At 33.3% G+C, this 14,837-nt stretch overlaps 2 protein-coding genes across 2 annotated transcripts in view; both read left to right on the forward strand.

Moving 5' to 3' along the window:
* The window catches only part of PHLDB2 (pleckstrin homology like domain family B member 2), a 52,584-nt gene extending 46,861 nt beyond the window's left edge, over positions 1-5,723 (forward strand). Inside the window, exons 18-20 of the mRNA XM_081327612.1 lie at positions 290-509; positions 1,510-1,595; positions 3,102-5,723. Of these exons, the coding sequence (XP_081183738.1) occupies positions 290-509; positions 1,510-1,595; positions 3,102-3,242 (447 nt within the window). The 3' untranslated portion in view covers positions 3,243-5,723. The remainder of the gene's footprint in view (positions 1-289; positions 510-1,509; positions 1,596-3,101) is intronic.
* A 2,043-nt stretch (positions 5,724-7,766) lies between these two features.
* On the forward strand, positions 7,767-14,837 carry ABHD10 (abhydrolase domain containing 10, depalmitoylase). Its single transcript, XM_081326619.1, has 5 exons — positions 7,767-7,901; positions 9,475-9,658; positions 11,292-11,403; positions 12,343-12,480; positions 14,221-14,837. The coding sequence occupies exons 1-5, from the start codon at positions 7,802-7,804 to the stop codon at positions 14,554-14,556; spliced, it is 870 nt and encodes a 289-aa protein (XP_081182745.1). The 5' UTR covers positions 7,767-7,801; the 3' UTR covers positions 14,557-14,837.

Genomic DNA, 14,837 nt, shown 5'->3' on the forward strand with positions numbered 1-14,837 from the left:
GGTTGCCTACCCCTGGTATAGACCATACTTCTCTCTCTCTCTCTCTCTCTCTTTTTGGATGAAATAGGTAGAGGAGATGTCAGAAAAAACCTAAGCTAAATGCAGTTGAAATTGGGTCTTTTAAGAACACCCATCTTTTTTTCTACACTTTGCATAATTTTTCTTAGACTAAAAGGGAAGAATTTAATGCCATTCATTTATGAAATGTATGAAAAAAGTGGACTAATTGTAATAATGAAAACAGAAACTTTTAATAACATTTTTAATATTAATTGTACCTTTATTTTAGTCTCGTCCCCTGACCCGTTATTTGCCAGTCAGAAAGGAAGATTTTGATCTGCGTGGCCACATAGAGGCAGCTGGCCATAATATAGAGACTTGTTACCATGTCTCACTCACTGAGAAGACTTGCCGAGGCTTTCTTGTTAAGATGGGAGGGAAAATTAAAACATGGAAAAAACGATGGTTTGTGTTTGATAGAAACAAGAGAACATTTTCTTATTATGCAGGTGAGTTATGGTCTCAGTTTTGACATGGCATGTTTTCTGTCGCTGTATTAGGTTTATTAAATTCATAAATTCTACTATTTTTTGTAACTTAAAAATGTTTGTCTTATTACTTGCCAGTCTTCTATGTTTACATCTTGGAATTACATTAAAGATTAGAATTAGCGTATTTTCCTCATATGCTAGATCTCTAGAAGCAAAGAAATGGCCAGTATAACTGTGTGCATAGATGGAATCAAAACTGATGAACTTATATGCATAAGTTATGAATCAGTATTCTTCAAATTAAGGACCTGGTCACTTATTGTTTTCTAAGATTTTCTGTTACAAGTTATCAGTATTTGGAGTCATATGCAGGTTTTTGGCTAGAAAATTAGGACTATTTCAAGTTCAACTTGAAATATGAGAGGACTTTTTCTGCTTGCTTTCTGTAGTTGACTATCCTGCATTGTGCAGTTTACATTAGTTGATATTATAACAAACCAATAACATTGGCAAGGAGGAAACAGGAGGCTTAATAGCAAGAAATGCCAAAGCAGGTGTAACCTAAGAGAAATACAGTTTGTGTGACTGACTTTTGTTCCTATGCTATCTCTCTTAGAGCTTAATAATGGCTTTTTCCTCCTTTCAATCACTCTAACTAGTATTTTAAACTATAGCTAAATGCTTTTAGCTATGGTTTGAGATACAGAAGTTAAAAAATACAGCTTTGTACCAAATGGTCAATAATTTTTGGAACCAATTACAGTCAGACAGACTGACTGATACATTGATAGGTTGACTGAGTGATAGATCAGTCTTAGGACATAGTAAATACGTGTTCCAGGTAAGATATACTGTAACTTACTAGGAATATGCCTCATTGATCTTCTGATGTGATAATGTATTGTCAAATCAAATTGATAACCAAATAAAACATCAGTTTATTTTAAATTAAATAGAGGTCTTAATGTTAATCTGTAATCTCTATGATGTCTCATCCCACTTTATTATTTTACTCTAGACAAACATGAAACTAAATTAAAAGGAGTAATTTATTTCCAAGCCATTGAAGAAGTATATTACGATCATTTAAAGAATGCTTGCAAGGTAAGAAAAGATGTTTATCTTGCTTTTCTCAAAATATGTTTTTAATGTTTACATGAAATACTAATTATTGTATACAAGTTACAATAGAAAAGTCCACAATATAAAAAGCTGATGGTTTGAACGGTATAGGAAAATATAAGGAAAAATAGAGGGACACTAATAAATCCTTTGAAATAAAATTTACTATCCAGATGCTAAGAAACTCCTAAATTTTAAATGTCATTAATTTCTTGCCATTAATTTCAGACATCTTTCCTTTGAAAATAAAATTATTTTACAAATAAATATTATATTTGGATCACGTTCACATGATTATGCTTAGGTTGTATAGTATCCACATTTATAAGCCTTTTTACTGTAATGAAACAGGCAATATTCTGTTCAAAAAACCTAATGAGACTATAGATCTTATGCACATTCTGATTTTGGCAGTTTGTAGAGATCATGGTTTTGTGCTAGGTTTTTTTTTGCTTCCCTATCTTCATGGAGAATTTTTCAGCTACTACAATAAATGCAGTACAATAGAGAACTAATATTCCAGTACACAAATGTGCAGTGATGACAGTGTGCAGTGATGTTTGAGCTCAGCGTATCAAAAATTGAGAAAATGCACAATTTGACTCTATTGGTATATCACACACACCCCACACACACCCTGGACAAAAGAGGCATTACCCCTTTCCAGACTCTTCTCTCCTCCAGATTGTCTTCTATGGACCTTCTGAAAGTCATGCAAGGAGGCCCTATTCTCATGGGACCCCTGGAGCATCAGAAAATTGTGCAAGAATGTTTGCACAATTTTCAGATGCTTTAGACATTGTGCGAGAACGAGACCCTCTCAGAGTATTTGGAGGCCTTGTGTGTCATCAAAAATGGCATGGCGTGTCATCTGACACATATATCATAGGCTCACCATCACTGGAAAAGTATTATGTTTTCATCTGGAATCTGTTCAAGATCCTAGTTTGGAATCTAAAATGTATAAAATCTGTGCAGCCTCTATGTGTTGCAGAAGTACAACTCACAGCCAACATAAACAGTAATGTTGGGACACCTTCTCTTTTCACCCAAAATAAGAGAGTTTTGATTTTAAATCAATCCCTCACCACAAAATAACCAACAGTATATGAAAAGAAAAGCTCTACAGATAAACAATACAAATAGTGTAGGGTATGTTTATATGACACATTACATGTCACGTGTATTTGTATTTGTGTGTGTCTCTGTATGTGAGACAAGAGTGTGTTTGATGACTGCCAGTAACCACATTAAAATAATTTTTAATTTAATAAAATAAATTTTAATGCTGTTATAATTAAATAAATAATTAGTAATGAAAATGGAATATAAAATTATGCATTCAACTTATATTTCAATTCAGCTACATTGTTTACTTCACAGCTATGCAAGAAAAAGAATAAAATATGTAATATTCACGCATTAGATTTTCATCTGTTTCAGAATGTATAATATCAATAAATATATAAACTTCTACTTTCTTTCCAGAGTCCTAATCCATTGCTTACCTTCAGCGTTAAAACTCATGACAGAATATATTACATGGTGGCCCCATCACCAGAAGCTATGCGAATATGGATGGATGTTATAGTTACAGGAGCAGAAGGTTACACACACTTCATGTTGTAGTTAAATGTAGTGCAAAGTTTCAACAATAGGGCATAATGCAATAATAGCTGTGTTCGTGAGGGTGGAAAGCCATATATGGTCATATTTGACAAGTCACAAATATCAGTAGACCTAATCTTATATTTCAAAAGCAAATACATCATATGTAAGAGAGCATGAAATTCTCGTGGACTGACTTTATTTTTTAGATTCATTTGTTTTTGACATAATAAACCCCTCTACTTAAAAGATACATAAACCTCCAAAAATGAATAACTGGATAGCCATAAGCCAATTTCTGTGGCATATTCTTACAAATTCTACCATGCAGAACTTTCCTTATGGAAATAAATGTCATTGCGTTAACAGTGTTGCTATAGTATTTTGTATTAAGAACTGAAAGCAAAAGATATGATGCTTCTTTATTTAATGTACAGGGTATATGAACAATTTTATGTTATTTTCCTTACAAGTATTTTATAGCAAATTTTAAACTACTGTTTGCAGTGTTTTTATCTTAAAACACAACCAAAGATTCATACAGTGTGTTGAGATTTAATTTTATGTAATAGAACAGTTTTTAAATTCTTTTATACATGCTAGTGTTTTAAAATCTTTCTATCTGTATCCTCGAAATGCTGGATGTTAGCTTGAATGTTAACAAAAATGATATCTTTAGGTATTTTAGCTTTCTTTTTAGAAGATAGAATTAGATAAAAAAACTATAGTGAGCAATCATGTCTGCGTTTCTACTGAGGCTGCTGCTTATTTTCTTAGCAAATTACAACCTCTTCACAAGAGTTCACCAGTTACAGCTTAGTAGAATTAAGAACCATACTTAAAAAAATCATAACCTTGTAAGGACTTCCCCAAATAACATGATTTTTGTGCATAAAATTACAAATCTTTGGAAATTACATTCACAACCTTTCCATATAAAATAAATATTTTAATGTAGTTGAATATTTTCCCAGCCTATGTTGGCTTATAAATTATAATGTGAAGAATTTCTTAGAACATAGTGTACTTAAGATCAGCCATGAAGAAAAGTCTTCATTTTTTTCTGAATTATATTTCCATTGATGATGAAGCATTTCTTTTTGGCACAGAGACATATTTTGCAGCTAGTTTGATAGATGTCTGAATAGAAGCCATGAAAACTTATTTTGCATCATAAACAAAATAGCAACAATTCCATTACACATTCATTTTAGTGCTATGCTTCAGATTTCATACTCTATCTAGATCACTCTTTATGGTGTTAACATAGAAAAATTGTTTCACAAATGTACTGAGGAAACTATTACAGCATTTCACTTGCAGTGAGTCCTTCTTTCTGTTCCTTACGGGGTCTGAAGAAATGATATGGGGACCATAATTCAATAACAGAGTATATGCATTATGCAGATACTTCCAGGATCAAGCTCAGGCACCTGTGATCAAAAAATTATTTAGTACCGATTATAAGAAAGATAATCGATAAGATCTCTTTGAGTTCTTACCAAACTACTTTCAGAGGGGATAATACTAAATCGCTAAGACTTTGTGATTTCAGACTCAATGGGTCAATTAATTGATGGTCTGGAGCATATATCTAACACTTGTCATACTAAGTTTAAAAAAAATTATGCATTCAAGGGATCACCATGTTATGTTCTTAAGATTATATATTCCTTAAAGATCATTTTCATTTAAAATAATTTCATGTTCTTTAAATACTGTATTCAGATGAAGTTTGGATTTTGAATTATGTTTGTATTTGATGTTGCCTTTTAATATTTTGATCTTATTCATGCCATATTTTCAGTGCACTAAACTAAAAATCTTAAACCTCCTTAAGGAAATTATAAATAAGCCACTTTCAGAAATAGTTATTGAAATATACTGAATTTATTATAGTGTGTGATGCCAAGTAGCATGATTATAGTAGTTCAGAGGTGCCACATTTTTTCAGATGCATTTACATGTAAAATCACATAGAAATGAGCATTTAAATTGTTGAATCAGGGCTTAAAGTTGTTTTTCTTTTAATTCAATGCAAATAAATAAAGAAGTATTAAACTTTAATTGTATATACACTGTGTAAAAATATGTTATTTAACTTACTGGTATTTACTTATGTTTTTGTTCTCCAGAGAAAAAGGCATTAAGTTTAATTCTGATTTAGTCATATTAAAGGAAGCCAATGGAAATCCATCAAAATTAATTTTGTATCAATAGCAAGGTGAATTGCTTCCAGAATTTTGTTGTACTTACAATTCATCTAGATCTGAAAAAACAAAAGAAAAAGAAAAACAATTTATTTTGTGTCTTCTGAAGGAAAAGGAGCTTGAAAATTTTGTTTCAACAATGTTAAAAGATAAATTCCAGAAATTAATGCCAGTGGTTTCACTGTTTCTATTGAATATTTTAATTTTACTTCTATATAAATTTTACAGGTTTTCTATTTTTTTGTATCTTGCATGTTGTAATGGCAACATTTAAATAAATGTTAAAAACATTTTCAAATTCTGTGTCTGAGTTCTCAATAATTTTCTGGAAACGTAATTGGTATAAAATGCTAGCGCTCTTGAGATTTCACTCTAGCTGTTAATGCAGTTACATAATGAGCAGCTCGGTCCTAAATATCTGTGATAATAGAAGCAGTTGAACCACTTTAGGTTAGTTGAAGATGCACTACCATCTGATCTCATTTCAAGGTTGGCTTTTATTAAATAATTTATTGTACATAGTAATAACTTATTAAATTTATATGCAGCCCAACTCTCACTGTTTCACATTTCTTTAAAAAACAACAAAAAGGACAAAACCAATACAAAACGATGGCAGAACAGTTCATAATGGGGACAAAGGAAAAGAAGAAAGGGGTGGGGAAAGAGCCTTCAGGGCAATTCCAAATACCAGTAAAATACCAGTAAAGTGGGGGTTGTTTGTATCTTGGAGGAAGCTCATTCCAGATGGCAGGTATTGTTACAGAGAAGGCACACTGAATAGTGAAAAAAACTAAATATAATGAAAATCCACATGGTAAATTTAAAAATGTGTACAAAATTAATTCATTTATTAATTTTATTATTAAATCTGAACTAGTTAGCAATAGAACATGTCATCTCATATATACTTTTTGGAGTACCAAAACCTGGAGATCTCTGAAAACTAATGAGCTGTATATCTAAATTGTAGAGGTCTGGGATTAATTCATGCTAGGATAGAGCCCCATAGAATAACATCTGGCTGCCTGTGACTGGAAAGTCTCAGTAAAGGAAGATATGACTTGTGTGTTGCCTCCTAGTGGTGAACATCACATTGGATTATTACCGGTATTTTTTCTTCCTTCACTCATGTCCAAATCTCGGAGACTGCGCTAGACAAGTCCTTGCAGTTTTCTCGGCAAGGTTTTCCAGAAGTGGTTTGCAATTGCTTCCTTACCAGGGCTGAAAGTGACTAGGGCTCAAGTCACCCAACTGGGACCTGAGACCTACAACTTTCTTCCGGTTTCTTTGCTGCTACTTTAACCACTACACCAAACTGACTCTCACATAGGATATGCACTGAGTAAAAATAGAGAATTTCTTCTGTCAACAGGTGGTGTGGTGGTAAACATCAGGCAAAATTCTTTATAAATAGGGGCATGACATAAGGTAACATCTGTATCTCTGCTCTGACAATTTAAGAAGGGCTATATAAATTATTTGTATAAATAACCATGCAACGTAAGTCAGCACTTTTTCTAACAAATTTTATTAAATGTGTGAAATTGCAGTTCATTAAATGCATTGAGTGCATTTGATATAAATAGGAGATAAGGGAGAGAAAAAAGGTGAAGATAGGGTAGCTATGCAGATTTACAAGTGAGATACAGTACAGCTACCTTATCGATAATTACAGTGTTTTTGTAATCTACTGTGTTTGTTGAAACTTTCTGAACTAGCATGAATAGATGCATATGAATTCAACAACATCTCATTCAAGGAAAGGTTTAAGTCACTTGACTCTTCAGAAACAGTCACTGATAGGAATGTCCTGGACTACTGAAATGCTCTAACAATCTGCTAGTTGAAAAAGGTGCTAGCAGACTTCTTTTGATTTCCCCCCCCCCTCTATACACTTAACACAGCAAAATAATAATGTATGTATTAGTAACACATTTCGCATCATGTTCTGTTTTATTTAACGTTTTCAAAGCATCAGTCTATCGCAACATAGCTCACTGTCTTCAGACTAATTTTTAAATCTAGTTCTCAAAGCACGCTTCAGTTTTACTAAAAAAACAAGAAAGAAAAATCGAAAGTAAACAACCAATCCACCAGTAAAATTTGCAAAGAACGGACTTGTCAATCTCAATGTATAAATCTTTCACTTGGAAGATCTATGATAGAGAAACCTGGCTTGGGGCTCATAGAGATACGCCTTACAGAGAGAAAAGCGGTTTTCGCTGTTCTACAGCAAGAGCGTTATCCAGTTGGCGCATGCGCATAGCTAATTGACGCTGCCTCGCCCTCCTTCTGGGCATGCTCTCTCCCTGGCCAAGCAGCCGAAGGAAAAGGCGTGTGCCAGTTCCGCCGTCGGGCAGGAGGGACATGGCAGTAGTGGGCGTTACGAGACTATTTTCGCGGGAGAAGCAGAAATGGGGTGCATCTCTCGCCCATAAGACAGGCTTAGGCTTCCCTCATTTGCTGGGTAAGTGCGGAGTGGGTGAGGCGACTGGCCTGTCCTTGAGATCCTGCTTCGTCCCGCCGGCCGTATAGAGGAAAAGGGCAGCCATCGAAGAGACGCCTCCACTTAACGCCAAGTTGTAATTAAGATCAGGATACGATTGATACCTGATTAGCACCTGAACGAAAATGCACGTGTCTGTTACACATCAATGGCAAAGAATATATGCTATATTCCTTCTCTCGTAGTAGCTTCCCCCAAAAAAAATCACGAACAGCCTTTTTCCCAAGCTTGGTTTAGTAACTTTGTTTAATCGAATCTACATATCCTTTTAATCTCCTTTAATCGCGCGGAACCTCCAATATTGAAAATGTTAAAGAGGGCTGTTTTTGTGTGTGCATAAAGTATTATATAGACATGCTGCCTAGATACATGAATAATGCTGAATTACGTTGTGCAGTTACTGTAAGTCTGAGTCTTACCTGCGCTATCTAGGCTATTTCATTGTTAACAGTAAAAATCAGTAATGCATACACTTTTGAGTGCTGTAAACCTGTTTATTGAATAAAGGGCTTTCAGATGTATTTGACTGCAATATTTAGAATAGCCAGTTAGTGTGGTCACATATGCTGAAGGTGATCAGATAATTATATTTCCAGAAGGGAAGGTAAAAAGATTGAAGTTGGAAAGAGCTATCTATCATAAGTCACCACCATATCCCTTCCCCTGTAAAACCCTGCAACCTGGGAAAACAGTTTACAAATACATTGTAAAACTATTACAAATCACTGTTTTTATTTTCTCATCTGAAATTATAGTTCTATCCTTTGCATGTTAAGTGTTAAAAATTTAAATCATGGTTTCATAAAAAATAATTTTTTTATTCCTGTTTTTGCCTCAACCATTGAAATAAATAAACTTTTAAGTATGTGAATTGTTTTTATGTAGACTAGTAAATCTGTAACCCCAGTTCACTTACTAAGAAGATATACTTCTTTATTGTGAATTGGTTAGCTTTTAGTTTGTGGCAAAAGATTATTGGACATTCACTGATCTTCTACTACATAGTGTTATTGGTAGATTCCACACTTGATTAATTTTGTGACTTGTTAGGATGTGTACCAAAGCAGCTGTGACCTTTTTCTTTATGTGATGATCAAGAGGGTGCTGGTTAAGTAGTTTTTAACTCCCTCTAAACATTTTGATTTTTTAAAAAATATATATTTATAAACACATATACATAGTTTCAAGCAAGCATTAGCACAGAATTTCCTCCCATAAATGCACTATGTGAAGATTTGTGAAAGAGCGAAATAGGTAGAAATTTTAAAACTTGGAATTGGACATCATATAAAATTGATAAATTGTTATAAATCAGAATCGTTTTCTCAAATTTCCTAGATTCAACCATGTCATTTCAAAGTGTTTGGGATCCCAAAATATGTACCAAACTTTGTGTAGTGACTCCGTATCTAAAGGTTGTGAATCTCACCTTAATATGTGAATTTAATCAGTGTCAGTTTCTTTTTTTACTTGCATAAAAATTATTTTAGTACTGTCACTAAAACATGAATGGTTTGCAATTTTTTTTCTTTAGGTTGTAAACAGAAATCATCACACAGTTTGCTTAACCGGTCTGATCAACCCAAACTAGCTTATAATAAGCTGAAAGGCAAGAATCCAGGGGTTGTCTTCTTGCCAGGTATTTTTTCAAATATGAATGGTGTAAAGGCACTTGCATTAGAAGATTTCTGCAAATCTGTTGGTCATGCTTTTGTAAGGTATGTTTTTTTTTAAAAAAACTACTGTTGATTGATGATATGTAATTAATTTATATATGATGTTCTAAATTGTTGCCTTGTTAAATTTATAAATCTCATTTGCTACTTGTCTGGTAACTTTATGTTATATATAAATTAATACTGCTAAGAAACACAAGCATGAAAATCCACTCGTTATATTGGCAAGAAACTAGTGTAGAATATTATGACCCCTCTAAAGTGGAACGGGTAACTTATTTTCTGCTATGTGGATTTCTTTATCCAAACCTATCCTCAGTGGAAAGTGTGGCATATAATAGGTCTCTAGCAATGATAACAGTGAAGTATAAAAGTAGGATCAACAAGGACCTGGATATCTAAAGGACTATCTCTCATTGTTTCTGCTCACTTGATATATTCAGACAGAGCGAGCAAACTCTGAGCAAGTCCTTTCTCTGTTGCCATTTTGTGGAACCTAGAAAGCTTGCCTTCTTTGTTATTGGCCCTCCCTTTGGAATAGTAGTCTCCCAGATGTACAGATAGCATCCACTCTTCTGAGGTTCTGAAAAGACCTTAAAACCTGGCTGTGGGGTCAGTGTTTTCGATAGCAGGGAAGGCTGTCACACTGTATTTTAATGGCTGTTTTTAATCTAAGCTATTTTGTTTTGTCTGCTTTCATTTTTTAAACTTGGTTTTAGATTTTATGAGATACCCAGTGTCTATTGGAGTGAGCAACTATAATTAATGAGATTAATAATAGTAAAATTGTGGAATATAATAAAAAATATCAAAGGAAACAATATTAAATATTATTTTGATATTTTTATTAGACCCTGCATTTTATGCTATCTTTAGTTTTTAAAGTCCTATCAGGGACTGCATAACATAAAACACATAGCCAACCAAATAAGAAATTATAAAGGCATGAATTACTGTAATAATCATTTCCCAAAAGATAGATATACAACATAAGCATTCCTGGCCACTGATGAAGTGTAATCTTCTAGGAGCAGTACTGGATCTATAAGTGTCAGAAACACTACTCCAGAGCAAGTTGTTGTACTTCTTTCTTGTAAAATTTTTCAGAACTATTTCTGTTTTGACAGAATTGAACTTCCATTTATTTACCTGCATTTAATCCTTCACCTATATTTAGTCTTTAAGTGGTTTAGAATTTCATATCTTCTTTAACATTAGTTAAAAGAGGGAGTGCAAAGTTTAGATGTCATTAGCATATTACAACAAGCCAGAATTTACATGTCAAATTATCTCCACTATACACTACATAAATTAGATGCAAACTAGGGCCCTGACAAAACCAGCCAAGAGGTCAAGCTGTACATTACCACTGTAAGAAAACATTCAGCCAGTTAGGACTGGGACTTGCATAATAACGGATTTCACATATCAATTGTATGTTCCAAGAGATAATATGGTTGATAGTACTAAGAAAGGTGGTGACAGAATAATCAGATATGCACTTCAGTTGTAAGCATGGACCAAGCATCAGAATGGTCAAGAATATTTCTGTTACAAATCTTGTAGGAACAGAAATTACAACACTTTTATTTTGATAACTATTTGGTAGCCCCATTGAGGGCTGCTTGTAAAATCCTAACTTTATTTGGACTCTTTTTTAAAATTAATTTCACAGGTTTGATTACAGAGGCTGTGGAAGTTCAGAAGGCAGTGTGAAAGAGTGTACTTTAGGAAAGTGGCGGAAAGATGTGCTTTCAGTACTGGATGAACTTACAGAGGGACCACAGGTTGACTAGCTTTATTTTTAAACAAAGCATAACGTTTCTCAACTTTTACTGTATTTTTATTTTTATTTTTGGAAAATAGATGAATACATTCATAGCTGCTGTTTTAGAGACGCTGGTATAAAGACTGTTCAACTGTCCGTGCTTCAAAGAGAAAAGGCGTTCAGAACTTGCCTAAGCTTACTCATAGCATTTCTTAGCATTCCTTTAAATCAAACTGCTTCTACGTAAGCCTAGGAAGTGAGACATTAAGGAATATGAGAGTGGAATACAATCCAGATCACTTTATTTCTTTTGAACCTGGATAACTGTAATCCTACAAAATATAGTTTTGATTTGTAAAATACTTTGATAAAATTAACTTTTGATTGATGGTTATTGTTGCTTATAATACATCTCTACAAAATTGACTTTTAAATCAAACTGCTTTGAGAACACAGAAAAATTTAAAACTATGCTAAATAATAAGAGCCTTAGAACTGCAAGCTCAGGTTTAACTACTCTGCTATTGTTTATCTCCAAATGAGCCAAGCATAGATGAATGAATGTCATGGTACTATGCAATTTTTGCTTACATGAAGAACAAATAATAGAGTCTTGAGTTAATTTTATTTTTTTCATTATATTTCTTTTGTGTGTCACTAGGAGTCAAAAATTATTTGATAACACATAATCAAAATCTCCTTAAAATAATTCAACATCAAAATAAGCAAGGTTATTAAACTATAGTTTTAAATTATAGGGCATTGTGAACAGGCATACTGTATATTGACTTACTAAAAATAAGGGATATGTAAAATACCGTGAATAAATATGGTTCCATGTTCAATGACATTTATATTCAACAGGCAGTTTTATCTTATTAATTTGCTTTATTATTATACTGATGTATATGTCTGTGAGCTATTTCTGTAACAAAAGTCCTATTAATGTGCTATTAAGATTTTAGTTGGTTCCAGTTTGGGTGGATGGTTGATGCTTCATGCTGCAATTGCACGTCCAGAAAAAATAGCTGCACTAGTTGGAATAGCTGTAGCTGCAGACCATATTGTATCCACTTTTCAACAACTTCCTTTAGAGGTAAGAACCAATACAGATTTGGTATTCAAGTGCAAATACCCTCATGTTTCTTGAATATACAATGCTAGTTAAGGACCTGTGATAGATGGTGATGTCAGTTGGAGAAATGAGTACTACTTGAGAATTAGGAAGAATAATAATCTTTTATTACGTAAAGTATATGTGGTAATGTTTTAAAAATCCCCCTTTAAGAATACTTAGTAATTTAGGGTTATCACAACAAACCAAGTTGAGAATAGCTAGCTAGGCCAAGAATTGTTGTTTCACATTGCTTCAGAGTTCACTAAATTTCATCTCATTTCAACTAATCAGAATTAATTTTTACTACAATCATTCTTGGCTTTCCATTATATAGATTCAGGTGAGGACCCAAAGGATTGAATTGGTGTAATGTCAATGAAGAATCTAACCCAGTAAATAAAAGATAAAATATGATGATTTAAAGGTTGAGCAGGAAAAAAAATGTGACCAGTTTATGAAACTTGTTTGTGATAAAGCTCTTAGATTCAATGTAAACTTGCTCTTCATGGACAGAATTTCATATAGTTCCTGGAGCAACATCCTGCAATATTATCTGCTTATTTTTTCAACCAGTGGACTCTAATGAAACAAAAAGGCTTCTCTCTTATATAAGTTTCATTACTTGGGAGGTTTATCAATGCCCCTTTTGGCTGTCTTGACAAACTAGAGCAAAAGTTGGTTCCATGTAATAGAACACTTCATTGGAAGAAGGGATGTTTTTGTGAGCCACTCATGTCATTAGGATGGAGCCTAATGTTCCTAACATCTTGATTTAATGCAAATCTGTGAAAGGGGACCACACATTTTTGCAATTTTTTCAGTGTCAGTCACCATATTATATACAATGTGTCCTCTCTAGATTAGATTGACACCCTCATTGTTAGCTTTCCAGAAAATATTTTTTTAAAAAACAGCTGTTCTGTGGGCCTTTGGGAAATAATTGATTGCTGGTATATTTCCTGCTTTTATGGTTTGCATGTGTTTCATTGGCTTATATTTTTATTGGGTTTTTCTTGCTGTAAACATTGAGGAATAAATAAGCAGCCAAATATATAAATAGTTGTTGGGAGGTGATATTCAGTATAGATAGCTTTGTGATAGGTGTAATAGGTCTCCTAGAGTTTATAATAATAATAATAATAATTTTATTTGTATACCACCCTTCTCCCGAAGGACTCAGGGCGGTGAACAGGGCAATACATGTTAAAAGACAAGAATACAAAAATTAAAAGAGATTAAACAAGATGCCCAAAAACTATAACAATAAGTTAAAATACCGGTACATAAAAAGCAATAAAACCCAAACCCATCACCCATCAGGCCAGGCCGGCTTGTTCAAACAGGTATTGAAATAATACCTTATATGAACCAGAACCCTCTTTCAGAAAGAGAAATTGATCAGTTATTCATGCTAAGAAATATTCAAATTAAAAGATTTTCATGCAGTGTGCATAGGTATGTTTTGAATATTGTTTGGAACTTCAGTGGGTACTATGAATAACGCATTTCGTAAAAGGGATGTACATAAATTTTCACCCAAGATATGATAAATTTGAGAACATTTTGTGGTACTTTTGTAAAATGTTTGTTTGGGGATTGGCTTCTAAGGCTCAAAGCACTAATTTACAAAATGCTGCCATCTATCCTTTATAGCATGCCACTCCTGCACTTTTGCCTTTCTTTCCAATATATCAACCTTACACATGTTTAATATCTTAGGCAAAAAAAGAAATAGAAGAAAAGGGTGTATGGAAACTCCCAACCAAATACAGTGAAGAAGGATTTTACTCTGTGCCATATGAACTCATTCAGGAAGCAGAAAATCACTGTGTGTTGAGCAGTCCACTACCTATTAAGTGTCCTGTAAGACTTATTCATGGCTTAAAGGATGAAGATATCCCATGGCAGATTTCTATGAAACTTGCAGAGAATATTGTCAGTGGAGATGTGGATGTTATTCTCCGCAAATCTGGCCAACATCGGATGAAAGAGAAAGATGATATCAAAGTTATTGTGTATACTGTGGAAGACTTAATTGAGCAGCTAAGTACTTAAAATGAATTGTGTTGTACATAAGTTTACATATGGTTCTAGAAGAGAAAATTCAAAAGGAAGATAGCTCAACTAGAACTAGCTGGAGCTTTAAAATTATTTTTTAATTTATTTTTTTCTGTAAATAGTTATTTCTTCAATGCTGCGTTTGCACAAGTAATAAAATGTGAAGAAATGCTAGTTAACCACATTTTACTACACACAGAATCACTATCTTTATGCAATATGCATTTCTAATATTTTGTACTCTGGTATATTAATGCCAATAAATAATATGCTTTCTA

The sequence above is a fragment of the Vipera berus genome (assembly GCF_964194415.1).
Source record: "Vipera berus genome assembly, chromosome: 4".
In the NCBI taxonomy this organism is placed as follows: Eukaryota; Metazoa; Chordata; class Lepidosauria; order Squamata; family Viperidae; genus Vipera; species Vipera berus.